Source organism: Rhagoletis pomonella, unplaced genomic scaffold, assembly GCF_013731165.1.
Source record: "Rhagoletis pomonella isolate Grant_MI unplaced genomic scaffold, Rhpom_1.0 Rhpom_scaffold_01394, whole genome shotgun sequence".
Classification (NCBI taxonomy): Eukaryota; Metazoa; Arthropoda; class Insecta; order Diptera; family Tephritidae; genus Rhagoletis; species Rhagoletis pomonella.
The window spans coordinates 1-25,297 of NW_023459948.1; the positions used below are offsets into that span (position 1 = coordinate 1).

At 36.8% G+C, this 25,297-nt stretch overlaps 5 protein-coding genes across 6 annotated transcripts; 3 read left to right on the top strand and 2 right to left on the bottom strand.

The window, feature by feature from the left end:
- Window positions 1-2,042: 2,042 nt before the first annotated feature.
- On the top strand, window positions 2,043-3,128 carry LOC118752316 (zinc finger protein 721-like; the record flags this gene model as incomplete). Its single annotated transcript, XM_036487185.1, is given in 1 exon segment — window positions 2,043-3,128. A coding segment is annotated over 1 exon segment (1,058 nt), but the record flags the coding sequence as incomplete, so codon positions are not given.
- Window positions 3,129-13,380: 10,252 nt separating this feature from the next.
- On the bottom strand, window positions 13,381-14,813 carry LOC118752317 (DNL-type zinc finger protein-like). Its single transcript, XM_036487186.1, has one exon. It carries the CDS (start codon window positions 14,372-14,374, stop codon window positions 13,847-13,849), a length of 528 nt encoding a protein of 175 aa, XP_036343079.1. The 5' UTR covers window positions 14,375-14,813; the 3' UTR covers window positions 13,381-13,846.
- A 588-nt stretch (window positions 14,814-15,401) lies between these two features.
- LOC118752318 (PHD finger protein 12-like) lies at window positions 15,402-19,204 on the bottom strand. 2 transcript variants are annotated; one of them, XM_036487188.1, is made up of 7 exons: window positions 18,963-19,204; window positions 18,600-18,790; window positions 18,096-18,529; window positions 17,766-18,028; window positions 16,133-17,709; window positions 15,855-16,066; window positions 15,402-15,800 (listed from the first exon to the last, which is right to left on the bottom strand). In XM_036487188.1, exons 1-6 carry the CDS (start codon window positions 19,002-19,004, stop codon window positions 15,889-15,891), a joined length of 2,685 nt encoding a protein of 894 aa, XP_036343081.1. In that variant the 5' UTR covers window positions 19,005-19,204; the 3' UTR covers window positions 15,402-15,800; window positions 15,855-15,888. The 2 variants fall into 2 exon arrangements, with proteins under 2 accessions (XP_036343081.1, XP_036343080.1); XM_036487187.1 differs by having other exon boundaries at window positions 15,777-16,066.
- Window positions 19,205-21,220: 2,016 nt separating this feature from the next.
- On the top strand, window positions 21,221-21,927 carry LOC118752321. The gene has a single exon (XM_036487190.1). The coding sequence runs from the start codon at window positions 21,349-21,351 to the stop codon at window positions 21,805-21,807; it is 459 nt and encodes a 152-aa protein (XP_036343083.1). The 5' UTR covers window positions 21,221-21,348; the 3' UTR covers window positions 21,808-21,927.
- A 307-nt stretch (window positions 21,928-22,234) lies between these two features.
- On the top strand, window positions 22,235-24,688 carry LOC118752320 (inositol polyphosphate 5-phosphatase K-like). Its single transcript, XM_036487189.1, has 2 exons — window positions 22,235-22,415; window positions 23,188-24,688. The coding sequence occupies exons 1-2, from the start codon at window positions 22,396-22,398 to the stop codon at window positions 24,686-24,688; spliced, it is 1,521 nt and encodes a 506-aa protein (XP_036343082.1). The 5' UTR covers window positions 22,235-22,395.
- The last annotated feature ends 609 nt before the right edge of the window (window positions 24,689-25,297 follow it).

Here is a 25,297-nt window from a genome sequence, read left to right on the forward strand (position 1 = left end):
AATTCGTGGGGACTTCCCCGATTTGCCGGGAATTTCAGATTGCGTGGGGAATCTGGGAAAAGAGCCGTTTTTTGTTGGGAATTTCAGTTTACATGGGAAATCGGGGGTTGAGCTGTTCCTTGTGAGGAATTAGGTGTTAGCTTTTTTTTTATTTTTTGCTTCACTAATTTCATAATGAGTTAAAAAAGTTGCATAAGAAATTCAACTGCAACTAAAAGTACTGATTATGCAACCCTGCAATTATGCAAATTACCGTTGATTTTTTTGGAATTTTCCTTGTCACATTGGCTTTCATATAGCGAATAAACCATTTATTTTTATATGGAAGTAAAGCGCAAAACCTTCGGAAACAAATTCTAAAACGAAAATTTTTAGCCACTTGAAACGTCACTGTGGAATGACCCTAACTATGTAGATGCATATTTATGTATGGATATCATATCTGTGTTCGTATCGAATAATAGCTTATGTCGGAAGGCTGGCTTTAGTATAATGGACCATTCCCTTTATTCTTTAAACCACAAGATGTTTTTTGATGGGACTTAATAAGAATATTGATGGGACTTAATACGATATCGATACTAATATTTGTTTCACGTTTATTTGCCCAGAGCCCTTCAACGGCTCGGCGCTAGAGTATCATTCGCAATCCTATGTATATGGGCAATTCTCAGAAACTTCGAATTTTATGGTGAAATTTTTTTTTATTTTTAAATCGCGAGCACAAGTCTAAAATTTTTAGTATACGTTCCTTCAGCTGCTAGAATACAAAATCCACCGTGCAACGTTTTAAAGCAACGCACCATACGTTTTTACGCGTTTTTTTGAAAGTGGAAAGTGGGCGTAATTTAAATGCATAGCATTTTAATGTAAATGGAAAAAATTAATGCAGTAATTTTTGATATTTAATGTAAATGAAAATTTCAATGCATTAATTCCGAAGAAATAGTGCTAATGATTTTTTTTTTGTATTAACATTAAAATGTTTAAATGAATGCTTTTGCAATATTTTATTGCATCAAAATTATAATAAGCATTAAAAACCCATTAACTAATTTAATTTTGAAGTAATAATTTTTTGCTGACGTTAAGGCTGGTTTTCACTATGTCAAGTTCAATGGCATTTGTCGTTAAATATGTAAAAACACATTGGCAAATGGAACCAAAAAACGGCTTATTGATTAATTTAGATCAGAGTAGGTCCTCAGTCGTGTACATGCGCTGCTAAATTGGCTATCTGTCCGTTTTTGGCTCATAATATATGTAATCGGTATGCATCAACAATCAACATAAAAAAATCTACAAAAGCACCCTGAGTTGCGTGCACATTGGTTTTTATTTTCATAAAATGGCTAACAATGTTTAGAAGAATTTTTCTACAAATACAAATAAATATAATGAAGCTGAAAAAAACTGTTAGTAATTATTCCAAGTCCTTCCAAAAGAGGTTATTTATAATTCACTAGAAAAAAATTTAATGGTTTTTAATAATGAAAACGAGCAAAGGTATTAAACATTTTAGTGCATTAAAAATTTTTCATTAACATTAGCTTGGATAATTTAATGGAAAAAAAATTTCATTAGCATTACATTTTTCAGAATTAATGCAATGAAATATTCATTTGCATTAAATTTCATAAATTAATGCATTAACATTTTACATTAACATTATTGCTTTAAATACCATTAATGCATTACAACAGTCGGGTCTACGTAACCGGAACGACCCAGATTTATATTTGGCCAAGGACTGTCACTCCAGCAACACTCCCCAAAAACTCTTTGGGGAGCTTGTATGCTGCTACAACAACAACAACATTTAAATTGTCCAATGAACATATCAAATGACAGGCACATTTGATTTTACTCTTCTGTATCTTCTATATCAATGACGGTAAAAATTACAATTTACTATCATTTACAAGAAATATAAAATGTGAAGTAAATTTTTCGATTGCCATCCAAATTGATTGCAATTCTTTACAGCTGTGATGCATGTATGTATGAGGAAAACTATTCCCATCACTTTTAATTATTGTTTCAGGAGACTGTATACAGACGTCGCTACTCTGCATTGTGGAATGATGTTTCTACTACTAAACTGTTATCAATGGTTGAGCAGTATCCATGCTTTTATAACAAATACAACATCGATTATCGCAGTAAGGAAAAGCGCGGAGAGGCGTTGCAGCAAATGGCAACTGAATTGCAAAAGATGATTGACGTATCCACCATACAAATATCAAAGCGTATTTCGCAATTACGTTTCGACTATTCCAAGCAAAAACAGGAACGTCTGCTCTGCGAGCAAAATAATAAAGTATTTGTACCCAGCTACACCTACTATGATCAAATGCTTTTTATGGATGCTGATATCGCGCCATTCAAATGTGATTTTTGTCCAGTAATAGTGCAATCGCCACGAGAATTAGAAGTTCACCTTAGCACTCATCAGCCTGAAGGTAGTTATGCATGTAACGTTTGTCCTGTTAGCTTTTCAGATGTCGATCAGCTAAATCAACACAAACAAATACATGCACCGACACATAAAGAAGTCAAATATTGGTGTGATTTATGCACGGCCAGTTTTCGTACCAAAGAAGTGTACGATGAACATATGCGAAGGCATAATGATGAATTATTACTGCCTTCATTGGCTAACATTCCGCCTTTGGGTAGTGAAGACGGTAATTCTCTGATGAAAATGGAAAATAATGACTATGATGGATGCTATTCATGTGACATCTGTGGGAAATCATTTGCGAATATGGTTTATCTCAATTCTCATCGTGCACAACACACAAACGCCAGCGATCGTTCATACCGTTGTGATTACCCACATTGTGGGCGTTTATTTACTGCGCGTCACTCTATGATGGAACATGCCCGGCAGCACTACAGCGATGAAGAGTTTAAATGCGAAATTTGCGGCAAATCATTTAAATCGCTTAAAAATCTACAAAATCACAAACAAATACATGACGCTATCAAACGTTATGTTTGTAAAATATGTGGTTCGGCGTTTGCGCAAGCGGCAGGTCTGTATTTGCATAAGCGACGACATAATCGGCCCAACTCTCGTGTACGTCAAAGTTACTGATCCACATACATAAACCTGTAAAGGTTTTGCAAACGGCAGTAGACATAGTATGTAACCATTGCAATAACAATATTCTTCTAACTAACCTAACTATGCATGCTTAAGTAGTTACGTATATACATGTATTTGAAATTTGCACGAAATTAGGGGGGCTCCATATGGACTGTAACTATATAATTACTTAACATGATGAAATTAATCACATAGTAACGTTGACTAACGTTAGTAGTATTAATGCAATGCAAAGTTTTAAAATTGAAGAAAAAGTTCACAAATAGGGCGCATTCGAAAACGTCAAAAAACAAAGAATCAGTCTATTTTATTTCTAAACCTAGTTGAAAATTATGATTAATCGTGGTTGCGCACATTTGGCATTACAATCTGCCGAGGCTTACAAAGAAAAAAAAAACGAATACTTAGTATTTTGGACGTTTTCGAATGCACCCATACTTTAGGCTTCTTTTTAGTTGCGTTTTATCATTTTATTTAAAAGGCCTTTTTTGTATAAAGTTACCACGAAAGAGATTGTTCAAAGTTGTTTGTTTCTCAAGTATTATAACAACTTCATATTAACTTATTATTTGGCATAAATACATTAAGCTCGTTTGCTAGAAAATCCAAGGGAGATGACTTAAATATTAAATATATTACTAAAAAGCGAGATTATGGTCCTTATCTTAGTCATAGCGAAGTTTTTTCTTTTTGTTTGCTGTCTCCGACAGGATAAGATATTTGTTTATTGTGGCGAATCGCTGTCATCCACTGTCAAATTTAATTTGATCCCAAACTGTCTTCGGTCCTGTATCATCTTAGTTCAATTTTTTGTTTAGACCAATGTGACAAAGTGCCGAAATCAATTTGACTCCAAATCAACAAGAGATTACGAAAATTCGTTAAAAAATTATCAGATTGTTTCCAGTTTATAGTGCTTAAACAAAGATTAAGAGCAGAAGAGGCCAAAAACATTGTTAAAAACACAAACTTGTAAACCACTTTACTAGTAAACGAGCGATATATATGTATGTACGCTGCGAAAAAAATCACATTAAATTAGTTAATCTCAATGATAAAATTAGGTTTTTAGTATAAGATTGTACTTAGAACTTATGTATTAAATATAATCTTAAGAATAATTAAAGGCAAACTTATGCACATTAAATAATAATTAAAAACATAAAACCGAAAATAATCAGCTGGTAATTGAATTTCTGTATTTAATTTTTCCTGGTGTTGGTGTCGAAAAAATTAAATCATGATCTAGGTAAACATTAGACACTCACAAGGGAGTTTTTCTAGAATATACATATCGTGATCATCAAAGCAAAAGGTCGTATTTAAAAATTTCGGAAACATGGTTTTCTAAACATTCCGTTAGTTGACTTTCACACCTACACCGAAATTTAAATCCATATCTTAAAACATATGAGATTTATTTTCATCTTTAGAGCAGTTCCATATACGTGGTATTTAAAAAGTTTTTCGAGTTTCAAATTTTTTATATAGGACCTTGTGCGTTGAGGGTGACGATGTAAACTTTTTAACCACACTGTACAAGCGACAACGATTTTATACTTAAAATTTTTACGAATACTAGGCGTTGTAAAGGTTTTTTCTACATTACATAATGGGGGTGTACTCTAAGTCTTGCAAAACTCGTGCACGGGTTGCAAAGTTTACCCATTAGAAAAGGGTTTTGCATACTTTGGGAATACCCCTAATGTGCTCTATCATAGCAAACTCAAATTAATACATACATAATTTTCAAATGGAATAATATATTTTATTTTTTTAGTCCCCATACATACTATGTATGTATGTACATTAGGTGGTCCTTAAAACTCAAATGAATGACTTCAATCGGTAACACCACTATCATAGATATCACATATAAATCTTGGTCCCTATTGGAGACGGTTAAGGCGTGTCGCATATGGTGAAAGGCTCAGATTCTTCTATAATAATAATAATAATAATAGATCGGCGCTTACACATATGTTAGTGTTTGGCCGAGTCTCTCCTCAGATTCTTCTATGGAGACTCAAAAATTATTATTTTTCATATAATACCCAAAAACAGTACTACCATAACGAAGATATTACATATAATACATTTTGGTCCCGATTTGAGCCGATTAAGGCGATACTACTAAAGTCGAGGATATCACATATAAATTTTAGTCCCGATTGAAGACCGCTAAGACGTCGTCATAGGGTAATCTGAACTTCGTCCCCTGTGCTCCAAGCCTTAACCGAATTCAATCGGGACCAAAATTTATATGTAATACCTTCGGTAACGATAGCATAGATTTTGGGTATTAGACCAAAAAAATTAATTTTGCCCCTTGTGCGACACGTCTTAAAAATTTATATGTGATATCTTCGACTATAGTAGCATCGACGTAGAGGTTGAGGCTTAGGAAATCTGATGTAAAAATTTGCTCCCTACGTTTAAGGACCACCCTATTGTACATATATAGTGATACGATCTAGTATATTGAATATGTACATATTTATCTAAAATATGATAAACAAATTTAAAACTAACAGTCTTTATGGATGTATGTATGTATGGATTCATAAATGCTCTTTATCTTCATGAATTCAAAACTATTGAGTTTATATTGAAGAATATAGGAAATCGAATTAAAAAACAAGATTTCTACATATATTATTAAGCAAATAAAATTTGAAAGTAATATTTTAATAGAGTATAATATTTTGTTTTTATGACGATTTACGAAAAATAGGTAAAAAAAACTTTAATCAATACTTATTGAAACAAATAAAACAACACATTTAGAATTGTAATACTTGTACTAAAATCAAAGTATGTATAAATTTTATAACATGTTTTAAAAATTGCTAAATCGGGATTTACTCGAGCGTCATTTTGACTTATTGGATTTCGAAGATTATATAATGGATGGGAAGCAAAAAAGGTCGTGTGATGTTTTTCCTTCCAGTGGTGGTAAGGATCTACAGGCTTCCAAAAAAAAAAAAAAAACAGGTATGTACATGGATTTACTTAAGCGCGTCAGATATTGATTTGCATGGTGGGGTTGGGCGTACGGAAGGGTCAAAAATGGGTGACAAAAAAATTTACTCGAGCGCGTCAAATATTCACAAGGGATATTAAATGGGCCTCCCATTCAATAATCTGAAGATTCAGATGTGACGGAAGCTCGTGGTGCTTCTTGAAGATGCAAAAAAAACGGCATTTGGATTTACTCGAGCGCGTCAGATTTTCATACAGAAGGTTCATCCCGATGACCTGGTCGTCCTGTTCCATAATCTGACGATTATATGGAGGGGTTTTCTTATTCTGACGATTTAAAAAATAATTTCGTTTCTAAAATGCACAGTCAACCAACATATATTATTGTAAACACTTATTATTTTATCCGTGCAACTATCATCATACAGCAAGTCCGGTTCGACTTGGTCGTCAATTTCATCTACATGTTTCCCATCTGTAACAAGAAGTAATTTACAATATGCTTTTTTACATATTAAGTGAAAAGTGTGTTATTATAGAATTCACAAGGTATTATACCTGAGTCCCCGAATAGTCCAACAAAGGATTTGATCCACAAAACACACAACTGCATTAAGAAAAAACCAATTTGACTTAACACATAATTATTTTAAGCGTTTATACCTGTGTCCTTGGGGCGCACTCGCTGAAACCGTATTCAAAAATATACAAAATTGGTTTTATTTCGATACTTCTTTAATAATGGAATTGCGCGATTGACCGAAATGTAAGCGAACAATAACCCAAATTTATTTTAATAATAATTCAAATTTAAAACGGGCTGGACTCGGACCACTATCTTGTTGCAGCCAAGATACGCACACCCGCCTCTGTGCAGCAAAAAATGTGCGCCCAAATATGCAAGGAAAGCTTAACGTCGAAAAGCTGCAATCACAACAGACAGCAGCGCTTTCGCTACTCGACTCTCACACCTGCTCTCGGAGAGCACACTTCAACAAACCGACATATGCGAGCAGTGGAACCACATTTCCCGCTCATTAAGTACCGCCGCCGAAGAAGTAGTCGGATTTCAGCGAGCCCGAAAGAACAACTGGTACGATGAGGAGTGTCAGGAAGCTGCAGATAAAAATGATGCCGCCTACAGGTCCACTCTGCGATCGGACGCAACGCGCGCTATGTGGGACCGCTATAGGGATCTGAAGAGGGAAGCGAGACGTATTTGCCGCAATAAGAGAGAGGTCGAAATACGTGAGTGCGAAGAGCTTGAAATGCTGGCCGACAGGAAGAATGCCCGAAAATTTTACCAGAGAGTTAGGCGACTTACGGAAGGTTTTAAGACCGGGGCGTATTCCTGTAAGAACAATAATGGCGACCTAGTAACTGATGTCCAGAGCGTACTTGAATTATGGAGGGAACACTTCCGCCCTACTAAATGGTAGCAGCACGGAAAGTTGTGGAGAAGAAGAACCCGAGCCCGCAGTCGACGATGACGGAGTCGACGTTCCACCGCCTGACTATGACGAGGTACGTATAGCAATAAGGCGGCTGAAAAACAACAAAGCTGCTGGAGCTGACAGCCTGCCAGCTGAGCTATTCAAGTACGGCGGCGAGGAGTTGATAAGGTGCATGCATCAACTCTTTTGCAGAATATGGTCAGATTAACGCATGCCCGACGACTGGAATTTAAGTATGCTCTGGCCAATCTACAAGAAAGGTGACCCCGCCATTCGCGCCAACTACCGCGGGATCAGCCTTCTAAGCATAGGTTACAAGGTATTATCGAGCGTATTGTGTGAAAGACTGAAGCCCACCGTCAATGAACTGATTGGGCCTTATCAGTGTGGCTTTAGACCTGGAAAATCCACCATAGACCAGGTATTTACAATACGCCAAATCTTCGAAAAGACCCGCGAGAAAAAGATCGACACTCACCACCTATTTGTCGACTTTAACCCTTCGTCTGACACATGAGTCCAGCCAGGCCTTTTCCCTTTTCAAATTACAAAAAAGGGTACTTTAAATATAGCTAGAGGCTTGAAATTTCAGGTAGCTTACTAAAGTTTAGTGAATTACCAATCTGTAAAAAATCGTGTTGGTATCATATATATAAAGCTAGATATATAGAGATGTTGATTAATACATCACATTCGTAACACATAGGTCTGGCTGGACCCTCATATATTCCTATGTAATTTTTACCTAAAATGAAGGAATGCAACCGTTTTTCAAAGTTTTATTTTGAATTTTTGAATTAGCATGGCAAGAGATGATTTGCATTTTTAACCGACTTCCAAAAAAGGAGGAGGTTATCAGTTCGTCGGAATATTTTTTTTATGTATCTTACCGCATAACTTTGGACCACGTCAACCGATAATTCTTTTTGCATCGGAAAGGTAGTACCTCAGAGGTGGTCCCATACTAATCTGGTTAAGATCCGATCAGTGGATCATGAGCGCTTGGCCTGTAGATGTGCAAACTGGTTTAATTTTTTCGAAAGGGGTTGCCACCTGTTAAATAATTTTACTCAAGTTATTTACTAATCAATGCCCTCAGATCCGCACCCTCCGTTCGATTTTCAAAACTGAGGTACCAAATTAAAGGGCTTAGGGTGTGGATGTTCAAGAAGGTTTTACTTTTTCGAAAAAAGTTTCCACCTGTTAAGAAATTGAGCTCAAATTAATTAATAAGTTAAATCAATTATTAAATATGGGTAGCAATCGAAATGGTTTTGAAAAGGTTTTATAACTTAACTATGTATAGGAGGGTTGCCACATGTAAAAAAAAATTATTCAATTTTAATTATGTAAAGGAATTTGGCAAGTGAATAAGGTATCGCTATATGGGTGTCATATAAAAGAGGTTTAAGAAGGTAGTAGTTTGGAAATATCTTGGATAGGGTTGCCACCTATTTAAGAAGTCTAATTGAGCTATTTTATACCCAAGTTATATGAAATATGAGCGATGGATGTCAAATGAAAGAGTTACAAGAAATTATTGGGGGGTTCACAACGGTGTCGTAAGTGTCATATTGTTGTATGTCGTAAACTTTAAAAGCACCACTGAGAAATGGTTTAGATTAATCATTAGGAATATTTTTAGAGGTTATTGAATAGGGTTTCACCTGTTTAAATAGTTTAATTAAATGTTGGCGTTTTCACGTCATGCGGGTTCACTAGTATATGTAGTTTTTTAAATGAGAATTGAAGTTGGTTTTTTTTCAAAAAATTACTTGTTACCTAAAATGATGTTACTCGGAGCTCGCTTGTGCTATGCTAATCCTCTCTTGACCACAGCGCTCAATTTTGCGATGGTGTTGAGGTCTGGGATTTGTGCTGACCACTTCATTACAAGAAAATTTTTCCCAAGCAGCCGGCGGTGTCGAATATTTTCAGAATCCTTTGGATCTCCGTCCTGCTGGCAAACAACTTCTTCCGCAGGGTTTGCGCTTTTGTCTACAAAGTCCGGCAAATTTGTTTGGAGGATATGTTCATTATACCTTTTATATTAACCCAAGACACTAAATGCCAGCAAGCAAAACATCCCACGCCATTAAGCTGCCACTTAAATTTTGTAAAAGTCACGAGAATTGGAGATTTTGCACTTAAAAGGGGTAATATGGTCCGATGGAACGAAAATTAATTGTTTCCAAAACGATAAAAAGGCATATTTTTGGGAAACACCTTATCAACATCTTCAAAAACACCATACAAAGAAAAACATGTAACATGGTGGCCAGCACAAATCCCAGACCTCAAAGCTATCGAAAAATTGAGCGCTGTGGTCAAGAGAGGATTAGCATAGCACAAGCGAGCTCCAGTAACATGAAAGAGCTTTGGAGGTGAGCAAAATTATAATGGGGTAATATTCCAAGCGAAATCATAGAAAACTCAGTAGAGAGCATTCCCGGACGTATGAAAATCGCTATTAAAAGCAAAGGAGTCTCCACAATCCTCTTGATATATACCTCCTAAAAGTTCAAAACTGAGTGAAGATAGTTGCCTTGCGTTTTTGCTGTGAATCACTTGTTAATTTTTCTGTTTACTGGGCTTTATACCCTAGATAATAAGGAAAAATTGCTGAAAATTTCAAAGCAATCCGCTTATTATTAAAAAAGTTATGTTACTGTAAGTAATAAAATGTCGAACATGCACCCGGTTTTGATCGCCAGTGTATTTAAATAATAAAATAAAAAAGAAAGCCCTTAAATTAAGTAAATATTTGAATAACATACAATAAATAAGTTTAATTGAACAAATGTTGCACATAATTTCTATATAAATTCATACAATTTGCATGTGGGTCCAGCCAGACTCATGCGTACCGAATGTGCCAATCGAAACATGTGTCTGACGGAGAGTTAAAGCCGCTTTTGACAGCACTAAAGGCCCGTCCACATACAACTTTGGCGTTGCGTTGGCGCTGGCGTCGCTTTGACAGCGGCGCGCGTAACGCCCGTGCTTGCTACAATGAACGCTTAGCACAGAATACTTTGGTCACTAAATTAACATACTAGCGGCTGATAAATCAAAATTTTTACATCAATAATTGCATTAAAAACTATATTTCTTGCCCGCATTTGATTAAAAATTAAAATTAAATCACATAATTTTGATTATTTAGAACAGCTGACGAACGACGCGCGCGAAAAGTTGAGAGTTGGCCATCTTCCTGCGTTGTGTTGGCGTTGGCGTTGCCCAACTTTGGTTATATGGAGACTTTCATATAAATACATGTATTCATAGTCAGCTGTCGAAGCGACGCCAACGCCAACGCAACGCCAAAGTTGTATGTAAACGGGCCTTAAAAGGAGTTGCCTATACGCCGCTATGTCTGAATTTGGCATCCCCTCAAAACTCATACGGCTGTGTAAAATGACGTTGAGCAATACCACCAGCTCCGTCAGAATTGGGAAAGACCTCTCCGAGCCGTTCGACACAAAACGGGGTTTCAGACAGGGCGACTCCCTTTCATGTGACTTCTTTAAAAAAATAAAATATATACCGGGTGACCGTGTAATTTTGTCAAAGATGAAGACAATAATGATAAAACATTAATACACTATATAGGTCAGTTCATATTAATGGACATAAAATGAGATCACTATCGATAAAATGAAAATCCTCAAGGGGAATTTATAATTTCAACGCATGGAATTTACATACATTTTTTTACTTTCAACCCCCGAATTGCTCGATTACTTCTATTTCTGCAGAATCGCCATTAGGTAAATTGCATTTCCAAAGATTTTTTTCAAAATAAATAGCGATGAGGGATATTTCACCCGCCGGTGATAAGAAATCGCAATCACCATAACGCACATCACTAATATTACTGTTCACAATCACGTGAAATAGAGATTGCGCCAATCGCGGTACCGCTAATCCGCTCTTTGCGATTTTGACTGAATCAGCTGTGTGCGTGACGTCATCTTGGTGCAATTGTTGATTGTGAGCATACGAAAAAACCAAATACCAATTTTAATATATGTGCGTTAGTTTTTCTGCGTGGTTTTAAATAATTATTGAGACATTACAAAGCAAAATGAAGTGCGCCGTGGCAAAGTGTAATAGTGAAAACAAAAGGAAAGCGTGCGATGTAAGTTTTTTTTCGGAAAAGTGGAAGCAGTTCTGCCGGCGAGGAAATGCATGAAGCACTTCACTAGTGAAGATATTGAAAATAATATTTTTAGTGCTGGTATGAGCTAAAGCACCAGTGGATAAGGTCGCCAGGCGCTAATTCAAGCTGTATCTTACCGCGCTGTTACGTACCTAATAAAAAACCGTCGCCAAATTATTATGCATTTAAAAGTTCAGCTATAAATTATGTTTTAGTTACCTAGAAGGGCTACATGTCCAAAGTTATTAGTACGTATTCCTAATTAATCAATCTTTGTATATTTATTGATTCCTGCAAAATTGGGCCATGTAATATTAAAATTAACACATTTTTCTGCATTGTTTACATATTTTAATAACCGTTTTGGCATTTCTCTCGCAATTGCACCAAGATGACGTCACGCAAAAATTACGCTCAAAAATCCTCTCTCATTGGCGCAATCTTGTATTCTATCATTCTTGGTATGTATGCGGAAAAAGAGTAACAAGGTGTTGGGAGTAGAGTACAATGCAAGGAGTACGTATTGAATGAAATGCGGCAAATACACTTGCGCTGGACTCTAGTACATACTTAAATTTAATATCCTAATATTATACATTACATTGAGCTCAATTGCCTTCCTGATTTCTTTTCGAACTCAACAGGACCTTTCTTTTTACATGCATCTAAGTGAATTGAAATAGATTATCAAAAAATTTGTATTGTTAAAAGATATGTACCCCGCAAACATATTCTGAGCGTTCAGAATATATGAGTCCGAAAGGTGTCCTAGGTAGGTAAAAAAATATGAGTTTCAAAAACAAACAATTTTTTACTCTTATATGAATCTTTTAGCATTCATATATGAGCCAAGTTATGAGCCAGCAACTTGTGCCAATATAAAAACAATAAAGATTTGAAATTTATATCTAAACTTGTTTATACAGAAATTGAAAATAATTAGAAAACAAAAAATGAACAAAATTTTGCTTCAGCTGCTGCTATTGAATGCATGTTGGAATGTGTATATGCATGTAAGAATGTATGTATGTTATTTGCAAGGACTTTTTGCGGAATGCCTTTGCAAATGTAGTGAGTTGAATAAGACTCAAAGAGCAACCTAAAATAAGAGTCCGAATGTAGCAATTTATGAGGCCGATAGGGGTCTCAAAAAGAGTCATATATGAGGCCAAAACTTGTTTTAAAAGAGTCCAAAATGAGCCGTATATGAGGCCAATAAGAGTCCAATATGACTCATATTGAGGCTCATTTGATGTATGAATGTAAGCTCATATAAGTCGACATTCGTAGGAAGGGAAACACACTCATATCGGACTCTTAAATGAGCTCATTATGAGCGTAATAGCCCCGAAATAGGCCTCCTTAAAGACTCATTTATGACTCCAAATGTTTGCTGGGATGCTCTCTGGTACATATGTATGTATGTATATACAATTACTACGTATGTATGTATAGAAGACTTAGCACTTCGAGTACTTATTAATAGTTCATTATATTTACGCGTACGCCACTGATATGCGAAAAACGTAAAAAACAACATCGATTAAAAAATAATATAATATGCATGAAAGCGTCCTAAATGTTTTTGGTTCCAAAAGTTATTTGAATATAAATTACACATACCGCGTATTTGACTACGCAGTTAAATAAAACGACTTATTTTCGTGTGACCTGTTTCAGTTGTTTTTTTATTTTATGGCTTGGTTTGGGGGCGTATAAAACCAGTAATTATTAATATCCTACAACTCAACGTTTACACACTTGTTCATAATTCAAATTAAAGTTAATTAAAGCGTTTATGACAATTATCACAATATACATATGTCTGTAATATATATGTAGTTCAATTTGATTCCATTTGGAGAGTTGTGTGTGAAGCTCAGCTAATTTAAAGTCGGATTCCACCACCTTTTTCGGCCACGTGAGTGTTGTCAGCATATTCAATGAAATTGTGCTCTTGACGACGAAGGCGTCATCCATATTTGCCATTCTAATTTTGACAAATATACAAAAGGTTTCAAAATTCAGTTGTTAATTTTACATGACCGTGCTTTCGCAAAAAGACAATCATTAAAGTAGTTTGCGGGACAGTGCGGAACAGTAAAATCAAGAGTGTACATAGTTAGTTGTTGGCAGTTAAATTAATTCCCCTTTTTCGTTCACCTTGATGATCTTGATGCGATCACATCTCTCGGCTAGTACCTGATCAAAATTCTTGCCTTTGGTTTTGGCAAACCATCCAGAATGATCGGCTATTAAATGGTTCACAGAACAGCCGTCACATTGGAGGATCACCACACCGCTTCTGTACGCTGCTTGTGACACCAGTTTACTGTTTCGTGTGTTGCACAATTTGCAGCGATAAACCAATTCAACTTTCCGCTCCATGCAACGTAAGCGTTTCAGGGTCGTTGGCGAAATCGAACCAGATGAGGATAAGGTGGATTCACCAAACTTTTTACCTGTAAACGTGGTTGCATCGAGAATGGATTTTGGTATTTTCAACGGTTCACAAGTTCTTTGATCGTTAATACTGCATTCTGGTGCTGGTGCAGCCGTGACAGCACCGTCCACTGGCTGTGCGATGTTGTAGAGGACATTCTGGCCGTGTTGCCGCACACTATTAAGTGTCCTCAAGCTAAAGAGGTTACGCAACGAATTCATTTTACACGCTCATCACGACGTATTTATGTACATATATTGCGAAAACCAAGTGAAACAAAATATTGCTGTCTAATTCTATTTGTTCATATGTATTATAGTTTGTGTTAATTAGAATTTATATTATTGGATACTGCGATGGAAACGACTAATGCTAAAAAGCTTGTTGCAAAATTGGTTATCATAGCTTTTGGCAGCTGGCAGCGTGTATCGAAACAGCTGAATGCTTCGTTGAAATTGATAAGGAATGTTAACGAAAGTAACAGGGCTGCCATTTCAACATTTACAGTGGCTACACACGACGAACAAAATTTTTTGATATTTTGCGAGCATGCTCGTGAACCACCCTACAAACGACGAACATGCACCGCAAGCCGAGCTTGTGCGCGGATATGTTCGTTGTGTGTAGCCAGTGTTACATTTATTTTTTATATTCGCGGTAAGTCGGAGACAAGGCGAATTAATATAAGGTGATAGCAGGAGTACAAAAACAAAAATGTACATGTATTTTGTTTTTGCTTTGGCGGCATAAACTGTCAAAATCTGTAGGAGTGTGTGTAGAAATTCAAACAAAATTTTTCAATTTGATATCAGAAGCCGTGCGGCGAAACACATACACAAAATCAGCTGAGCTAGTAACACCACCTTATATAAATTCGCCTTGGTCGGAGACATATTGCATTATCGTGAGTTTCGCCCGAACCGGTTCGCTTTTTACCAAGAATGATAGAATTCTGGATCGTGAAATAGATGTTATGAGAACCTTTTTCTTTCATATCAGAAATAAATGATTTCAAAAATTGCTTATTTTGAACTTTAACCTTTGATAATTCTTCTTGTTGTTGTTTGCCCAAAAAAAGAAGTATACCGTTATACTCAGCTCAATCATCTCTATCGATTCCAATGTTTATTTTTTTTTAATTTGAGATTTGGAGCCCAACTGCATTTATGCCAAACTGTTAAATGAAATTGCCTTTGAATTTCAAATGAAATCATAATTTTTCTAAAATCGGATACAAGAGTAAGTAGTCATAATAGAAATATATTTTTTTTTACTAAGCTTTATTAACGTCTATTTCGTAAAATATTTGTTGTTGTAAACGCTTAGCCGAGTCCACACATGTACGTAATGTGAAAATGTTGCCCAAGCCAGCGACGCATTTACACATATCGAAATATGTACATATGTAGGTATGTAAGAGCCAGAGTATTATTTTATTTAAAATACTAAATTTTATACTAAGAAATAAATACATACATACATATTTGTAGATAAAAACAATTACCCCTTCTTTACGCCTCACGAAATGTTTGTGCGAATATTAGATGTAAATCAATTAGTCTGCCAAGTGTGTTCCGATACTTCAGAAAAAATGCCCTTCATGTTTTAGATTAAAATAAGCGCTTGTTTCGTGTTGGAAGCAATATGCTGTAATTACTTATGAAAAAATCACTTGCAAAATTAAAACTTATTACAGCTAACCAAATTGTCGCTCCAACGACGTACAATAATAACACTAACCCTGACCGTTGTTGCTTGTTCCTACTTCAGGTATTGCGAAGACAAACGACAAGCACCCGAAACGTATTAAAGTACCATGTGTAAGGATAGCTGTACCTTCCCAAGCGCCAGCAACCATCGGCGGCTCAGAGATAAAAGTACATTTGCATTCAGGTTTCATTGGTGGTGCCATCCTGAAACAAACATGTATAAATTTCATAGAAATAACTTTTTAAATTTCCTATATATTTTATGCATACCTTGAATTTCGGTCAACAATGTAGTGTTGTCGCTGTATGCCACGTCGTTTATCCAAAATCTCTTGGACGCGTTTCTGTAACTCTACATCTTCGCTTTTAAGTTTTTTGGCTGGCGTAGGTCCATGGTCAGTGAAGTCGCATGAATACAGCTGTCCATTTACTTCTGTGCCATACTCAGAGTAGTTGATAAGTTCATACGTTTTGGTGAAGTCGTCGTAGAAAATTGTGGCATGCTTTGGGGAAATACGACAACAGTGCCCGATGAGAGAAAGATTCACATCAACAGAAGTCTGACCAGATCCAATATGCAAATTGCGATAGCGCATGAAAAATGAAGATTGCAATTCCAAATTGCTAAACCAGCGGTTGTCTTCAAGTATATCGCCAAGCGGAGTTAGAACGGCACGTGCGCGTACTTTACAGCGCATCAACTTCAGTTCAAGGCGCGTTGCTATTTCGTATGCTTTTTCGGCGTCAGTGCGTATGCGTGGTTTGTACTTCTGCTCTTCTTCGTCGGCAGCAACAATGGCAGCAGCAGTGGCTAGTGCTGGATGCAACTGCGGCAAATCGTCGTCTGTAGCTGTTTGATGTTGTGCCAAAATGGATGATGTCTCGCCAGTGAACATGATCGATAGTCGACGTACATCTTCTGGTGAGAGGATTTGCGATGGCAATATTTGAGGTGGATCAGATTGGGTAAGTTCTCTGATACGCTTTGCAGCCGTGCGATTTTGATATTGAACTACAATTTCGGGATGTTCTTGCACAAGTTGTTGTACGCGTTGAAATGCTAATTTCTTTATTAAGTCCACATCTAAATAACGAAGCTCTGCATCTATTTCAACGTTGTATTTAGTATCTTCGTCTGTTTCTTCGTCATCTTCGATTTTTATTTTATCCACATCTGGTTGTTGAGATTGATTTACGGATAATTTTTCTGCATCCTGATCGATTTTTACTTCTTCTTCGCTTTTTATGTGTATGTCTGAAACGCTGTTTTTTACAGATTCCCCGCGCTTGGCACGTTTTTTGTTACCTTTGCCCTTCTTGCCTTTTTCTTCATCTTCTGCTTTCTCTTTATCAGCAATATTGTGGCCACATTTTGACGCCTTCTCGGTATGTTTCTGGCCGTCAGTATTTTCCCTATTATCATCGTCCTCTTCTTCGCTACTGCTTAAGTCAGCTATTTGACCAAGTTCTTTCTGAATTTCACGTAATTTGGCTTTGGCACTTTGAAGTGCTTCCAAATCCTTAAAAACTGATTCAGCTACGCTCTCTTTAGATATTACTTCAGGTGAACTAGGAAGACACTTGCGCCGCTTGACTATGTCGTATCGTAAGGTTTCACGAAGTGATGGTAAGAGAGGTGGGGGATTCTCGTAGTGATACCTAACCATCGGAGGTATTTCAATGGTTTCGCGCGATTTTATTGGCACTTTGATGCGGAAGGGAGGATTACGCATGTGTACGCGTCTAAAGAATTCCATTTTAACCGACTCATGGTCGAAAGGTTGTGAAAATTTGTCCCACAGCCGAATGCGCTCAGTGGCTGAAATACTGCTCACAAGATGATTGTCCTAAAAATGTGTATATATGGTTATAATTTCAGTCTCATGGAAATTTATAGTCTCACAATGAAGTTCTCCACATGGTTTGGGCACATCCATAGGCCAGTTGGCAGAGCAGTCATCGGTGGATTCAGACAATCTTGATGAAAGTATAATGGACAGTAGTCACATGCAACAAGTGGCGCTTTCTTACATGACTTGCGGCAGTAAAAACAAGTCTTCGCTGGTAATGGCACCAGGCCTTGTGGATCTAGCTCATATGGTTTAGAATTACGGCGTACATTACTTGGTTTTTTATTGCCATTTCCATTTTTGCGGAGCGGTTCAACTGGAAACAAGTGCAAAAACTAATAATGCAAAAAATATAGCACTATTGACAAATGTTTTAAATGTACCCTTATCATTTCCAGGAAACTGTGAATGAATTTCCAGCTCCCGCGGTAGCTCAAATTGTTTAGGATTTAATATACTAGCAGCCTTGATGAGCTCATCTAGCGGTGTAGGTTTTTTATTTGGATCCAGTGCTCTTTGTATTCCCACTGGTAATTTTGATAAATATTTTTCCGTAGTGCTAATTTCACTACAAACCGATGCACGGCTGCTGCTGCGTTTTCGTAAGTTACGAAATTTAAATGGTGCCGATTCAGTCTCAATCGAAACTGAAGGGGTACTTGGCCGCGAATTATCTGTGCGTGCGGAAGCTGTTGTGCCAGAAACGCCACGTTCAACAGAGCTTGATTTAGATGGTGGAGTAGGTTTGAGTGTCATGCGACAGTTATGACATAACCACTGTCCGCTCGGTATATCTTCCTCCGTTAATGGCGGATCGCTATGGGAAATAATGCTCTAGCTATAACAAATGGTGTACATATGTGCACACATTTAACACGTGTACTTACTGACACTGCAAATGAAAGCTGGATGGACAACGATCGCAGCACAGAAGATCCCCACCTTCTTCGCAGGCATCGCAAAGGTCATGATTATGACCCCGACCTGGCCGCTTATAATATGGATGTTTTGTATTCACTGGACGCAATGTTATCTTTTCTTCTTCAGATGGCGGGGGTTTAATAAGCGTTTTAATTTGCTGTGTAAAAATAAATTCGTTATATTACCATAAGTTTATAAATATTCTATGTTAAAGTCAAATTATGGATATATACACATGGGCAATTGTATGGCGTTCCAGCATCTGGATTTACATACTGGGACTTACAACTTTCACTACATTTCAGCTAATAGAGCATAGTTTGAATTACCTCCATAATGGGCAAATTCGGATCCACTACCACTTTCGACATGTCTACTATCTTTTAGCTACAAATTTGCCACTAAAACGTTGCTGATTTCTTGCAATAACCAATTTATTCCAAAGGATATTTTGCTGCAGTTATATTGTTTGACATTTGTTCAATTCGATGCTGCGGGAAGTGTGTTCAGTGAATTCTTGTAACCACAATGAGGGTTGTATTTGATAGTGCGTTTATTCACGACTGTTTATTCCACCATGTTCACTACTTTGTTCTTTTTCCAAGATATTAAAGCATGCAACAGCGCTAATTTTTCTTAATTTAGGAAAAAATAGTTTTAATTAACTGGCAGTCTCCACAGGATATATATCTTGATACATATGTCAGAATATAATTTGCCAATGGAGACCGCTCATTACTATCCAAGAGTAATATATGTATATCAGAGCTTATATCTTGCCATCTATTGCCGGCAATTTGCAAGTGTGACAGCTACATCTTCATTTGCACGAAAACTTCGTGGCGGAAACGTTATTGATTTTTTTATGTTAAAGCAAATACTGAGACGGTTTCTATCAAGGCGAATTAATATAAGGTGATAGCAGGAGTGCAAAAACAAAAATTTACATGTATTTTGTTTTTGCTTTGGCGGCATAAACTGTCAAAATCTGTAAGTGTGTGTAGAAATTCAAAAAAATTTTTCAATTTGATATCAGAAGCCGTGCGGCGAAACACATACACAAAATCAGCTGAGCTAATAACACCACCTTATATAAATTCGCCTTGGTTTCTATTGTGGTATGCGAGCTCTCGCTTGCTTTCAACTGTAATTTTTGTTGTTTGACAGCTATGTTCTCATTTCGCAGAATTCTTCAGAGTAGCAACATCGTTTATTTTGGAGGCAAAAAGAAATTTCACGTAAGGATTCACCCAAAACCGTTTCTGGCGTATTTTTCTCTCTTTATGCAGATTTTCTCAAACTTTTAAGAGCCTGCAAGGCTTGAACCTTCTTGTTTGGCTTAATCGCCCCTCGGCAGGCAATGGCAAACCTCCGAGCATGATAAAAATATAGTAAGGTAGAACCGCTGAGAGTCACTTTTAAAATTATTGACGTTTCCAAACAATTTAATTTTTAAATTTACTCACAAACTCACACACACATTTTCATTTTCAATCTCAAGCAACAACGATTTCGAACAATTTCATTTTTTTATTTTCACTTTTATATGATTTTAAAATGTTGGCAAACTTTAAAAAGAAATCATGGCCGACAAATTGAGAGAACGGTTCTACCTAGCTATATTTTTATCATGCCTCCGAGTGTATTTCTGCCACGAAAAACAGCTTCTCATAAAAATACAATCGCCGTTCGGAGTCGGCATAAAACTGTAGGTCCCTCCCATTTGTGTGACAACATCAAGGCGCACGCCACAAATCGGAGGAGAAGCTCGGCCAAACACTAACATATGTGTAAGCGCCAATCTATTATTATTATTAATTCAGAAAATGCCAAATAAATTTCTGAAAACGCCAAATGAATTTCAGAAAAAGTAACATGTATTTGAGAAAACCTTAAACGTATTTCAGAAAAGGGCAAATGTATTTCAGAAACGCTCAAATGTTTTTCAGAAAAGGTCAAATGTATTTCAGAAAAAGCCAAATGAAATTCAGAAAAACAAAATTGTAATTCAGGGAAGTTCAAATGGTTTTCAGGGCAAGTGTTTTTGGAATACACTTGTGCTTTTATGAAATTCATTTGTGTTTTTCTGAAATACATTTGCCCTTTTCTGAAATACATTTCGACGCCTGGGTAAAAGATTGTCGTAAGCGTCATACGTACCTGCGTAACATACGACAATCTTTTACGCAGGCGACGATTTGTGTTTTTCTGAAAATCATTTGTGTTTTTCTGAATTTTATTTGGCTTTTTCTGAAATACATATGAGCTTCTCTGAAATACATTTGAGCTTTTCTGAAATACATTTGTGTTTTTTATGAAATACATTTATGCTTTTATGAAATTTATTTTGCTTTTACCGAAATATGTGTGTGTTGTTCTGAAATACTGTTAGAAAAGGTGTAGTTTTAGTCCGAGGAATTTGGGATTGCACCTAATTATTGCCACTGATATAACTTATATCTAGCGACCAAAAAGACAGCTGGACAGCAATAAACTTTATCCTGTGAAGACTGCCAGTAATAGGAAAAAATCAAACGAAAAAATAAAATGCTGCGACTATTGTGAACTCATCATGAAAAATTTACATCGACAACCCTAAGCAGTACTGAGTCAACAAAAGAATAGAATAAAAATAGAGCAATACTAAACTAAAAACGCAAAATAAATTGTCAATAGAAGCGAAATCAGTACAATACTTATTTGATTCAGTATAAAATGCTTTCGTTTTTCTCTAAGAAGAAGCCAGATTCACCGCCAGTAGAAGTAATTCAAGGTCCTGCGGATCCTACGCAATCTAATGAAAGCGGAGGTGGAGATGATTTCATTTTTGTAGAACGCAAGACTTCTGACAACGATCCTGCTAGGCTACCTACACAAGGTATGGGGATGTATCCACCGATGCCACCCACGTTTGGAATGGGTAAATTTCCGGGACCGCCTGTTTATCCATCGACATCAAGCGCGGCAAGCGGATGTGATACCACGGCGCCAGTCCCATATGTTCAGGGTATACCATTCGAACTGGCGCCCCAACTGAGTACAAAAAGTGACTTTGAAATAACACAATTGCAAGTAGACAGCATTTTAGCATTGCTGACGCGTCAAATGTCGGTGGACGAAAATGAAGAATACAATTTTGCATTGGAAAGGTCGATACAAAACGAGTGCTACTAATGTTTTCGGAGGACGCATGCATGTTGTTGATATCGCTTGTATAAAACAACGTATTTTTATTTTAATTATTATTTAGGTATAAGAAAACCCACGAAATAATAAAATTTAAAAAGCCGACAAAACGCATAATTATTAATGGAGGTGGGCTCCAAATATGTAGGTGGCTCCGGTAGTGTCGATTTGATTTTGTACGAAAAACACAGCACATGATCAATATCGAGGCTATCAAAGACAATTCAATATTTCATTATTCCAAGATAAATTACTCCTTATGATTCCTTGGGTAAAACAAATTGGCATTTAAATTTGTTTGAACAAATCTTATCCCGGTATGCCATGAAGTATTGGTTACTCGAAACTTTTAAGAGCGGTTACTTTCATTTAACAGCAACCCTACATTTTCAACAGCTGATGTTGACATTTTCGGTCTCGTATGTCACAAAAAAAATAGTTGTGTTCGTTTAGAAAGGTCAGAAACGAGCAAGCAACAAAATTCAGAGATTAAATTCTCCCAAAGAGAGAAACATAAACAGTTTTTCGGCATGGTGTATTGAGTACGCCTTGGTTTTTCGCGAAAAGGACTTTGCCATGCCGTTTGGAATAGTAGAGTAACTTAAAACGCAAAAAAAAAAACAAAAAAAATTGCGAAAATATGTCGCATGGCGGTCAGAAAATCGAAAAAATTTGGTTTTTGTTCAAATTTTCCTTAAGCGGATATTTCGCTTGGTTGTTGTATCAGCATACAGATTTCCCAAAGAATTTATGGGGAGTGTTGCTGGAGTGACAGTCCTTGACCAGTTATAAATCTGGGTCGTTCCGGTTACGTAGACCAGACTGTCGTGGGAACGGTTGGTTTGTTAAACCGCTTGTGTGGTGTATTTCGCTCGTAATTATTTAATTTTCCAAACAAAAATTTGCCAAACACTGACCTAAGTAATAAAATATATATGTACAAACTTCTTTCATTAGCAAATCGCAACAAGATTGTACATTTTTAGGTTTAACGAAGTTCTTCCCATCACAAATTTGCAACATCCTCTACAAATGAAATGTCAAACTGCGCTCTCTTTATGCACGTTTTGTAAAACTTGTAAACCTTTTTTGTATTGCGAACAAAACTATTATTAATGTTTGTCTGTACATATGTACGTGATTTCATTTCACTAGCAATCTAAACAAAAACAACATTCCGCGCTTTGACCAGCTTTTGCAACCTATTTTTCGCCCAACCAAGAAATATTACTCACCTCCTTATAATATAGTGTAGACGAAGGTGAATCGAGGTGTTGACGCAATTTCAAAGCAGATCTACTAAAATTTAGGATATTAAGTTAATTTTTCACTTGATAATTAATCTGTCATCGTTTTTTGTTTACATAGCAGTGATATAACAATAATGTCAAGCTCGGCAAAGGCAGGCGATGTCCGTGAGTCGGTACCTGATTCGCAACAGCTGCCACAGCAACTATATGTGGAAACATTTTCGGTGTATGTGGTAACTTGGAATGTGGGCACTCGTTTCCCGGATAATATTTCTTTGCGGTCACTATTGGGACTTCAAGGTGTTGATGACGAAAAGGAACAAGTTTTGCCTGACATTTACGCCATTGGCTTACAGGAGGTGAACGTACAACCACAGCAACAAATGTTAGGTCTATTCAAGGAAGACCCGTGGACGCACAAAGTGAAAAAACTACTTCGGGATTTCGACTATGTGGTCATAAAAACTGAACAAATGCAAGGTTTATTACTTACATTGCTAGTGCGTCGGCCACATGTTCATCATATGCGAGATATTGAGCCCGAGTTCACCCGAACGGGATTTGGCGGTATTTGGGGTAACAAAGGTGCAGTGAGCATTCGCTTTTCGTTATATGGTTGCGCTTTAACTTTTGTTGTGGCACACTTGGCTGCTCATGATCACCATTTGGATGAACGCATTGAAGACTATGAGCAGATTATGGAAAATCACCACTACCATGTACCACACTATCGCGAGATATACGACCACGATTATGTTTTTTGGTTTGGCGATCTTAATTTTCGTCTGATGGGTGATGACAGTCCAGCTGAAGTTTTGGCCAATGTTAAAAAGGAGGAAGTGATGTCTGAACTCATTCAACGCGATCAGTTGTTGCATGTGAGAACTAAGTTGCATAAAGCATTCCATCTAATGCATGAGCGCTTGCCTGCATTCCCACCGACTTTCAAATTTCACGAAGGTACATCGAATTACGATTTAAAGCGCCGACCTGCTTGGACGGACCGTATACTCTATGCTTTGCAACCGCTCAATAAACGCCCCGATGAAAGACTAGCCATCGAACAAAGATCATACAAGTCACATCCAGCCTATAACATAAGTGATCATAAACCAGTGAGCAGCGAATTCAGTATTAAACTTTATCCGAATTATCGAGCAACTTGCGTAACTTTCAAAGAAATCGCTGAGTGGCAAATCGGCGAGGAAAACATAGTGCAATATCTAAAGCCCAATGATTTTGAGGAACGAAATCACGACTGGATCGGTATTTATCGGGAAGACTTTGCTAGTCTGAGTGAATACATAGGGTATGAGTATGTCAATCAAGCCGAGTCACCACCATCGTCGCCGGAACCAAGGCAGGGTACCTTCGAAACACCCGGCACGCATCGGTCAGGTCGGCACCGTCATCGCAACCATGAACGCTTGCGCCGTCAGCAGTTACAGAATGAAGAAGACATTCGCCTCGATTTCTCCGATGACATCAACATGCGAAATGGCGAACGTTACTTATTAATTTACTTTCAAAATACTGGTTTACGTGGCGTCACCAGCGTGGCTGGTGTGAGCAATGTTTTTTCGTGCAATTACGTCGTGAGCAATTCAAATCAGCCTTAAAAAAGGTTGACAATTGCGCTATTTATTAATTAACTTTATTGTTTTGTTTTACCAAGTTTTAGATTGTTTATTACACTACTAAAGTCATCTACACAGTCTGTATACATATACATACATGCATATATTTTGCTACAATTGGGGTATTCACACCTGCCTGGGTATCTGTTTAAAAATTATTATTCTCTATATTTTTGTTGTAAACCGAGTAAAAAACTGATAACCTGGCAGGTGTGGATACCTTAACTATATATGTACATTAGACTGCGCTTTAGTTGTATGGAGAACATTTTTCGTTAAGCTACAACGCAAGATCCCTAGAAATTTGATCTGGTAATAAAAACAAGCTCTGCGAAGAATTTTTAAAATCGGATAACGGAAAGACGTGTCTGAACGCCCCTAAAGTTCAGATTTTCATGCAATTTTTCACAATGTGGTTAAAATTGCCTATAAGTCAGTGGGAAATTTAATATCTTTTAATGGAACTTGAACTTGTTTTGTCCCCCAATGTCAAATACGGCTACAATATTTTTAAACCTTCGCAACTTTTAAAGTTATTGAGGGTTTTCGCACGTAAAATTAAAATTTTTTAGGATTACTGATGTTACAAAT

Bases quoted from the DNA above. Each gene is read 5' to 3' on its own strand.
- LOC118752318 (XM_036487188.1), bottom strand. From the start codon at position 19,004: ATGTCGAAAGTGGTAGTGGATCCGAATTTGCCCATTATGGAG. The intron at 18,530-18,599 runs GTAAGTACACGT...TATTTCCCATAG, and splicing joins AGCTTTCATTTGCAGTGTCA to CGATCCGCCATTAACGGAGG. The intron at 18,029-18,095 runs GTACATTTAAAA...ACTTGTTTCCAG, and splicing joins GTTTCCTGGAAATGATAAGG to TTGAACCGCTCCGCAAAAAT.
- LOC118752317 (XM_036487186.1), bottom strand. From the start codon at position 14,374: ATGAATTCGTTGCGTAACCTCTTTAGCTTGAGGACACTTAATAGTGTG.
- LOC118752321 (XM_036487190.1), top strand. From the start codon at position 21,349: ATGCTTTCGTTTTTCTCTAAGAAGAAGCCAGATTCACCGCCAGTAGAA.
- LOC118752320 (XM_036487189.1), top strand. From the start codon at position 22,396: ATGCCGTTTGGAATAGTAGA. The intron at 22,416-23,187 runs GTAACTTAAAAC...TTGTTTACATAG, and splicing joins ATGCCGTTTGGAATAGTAGA to CAGTGATATAACAATAATGT.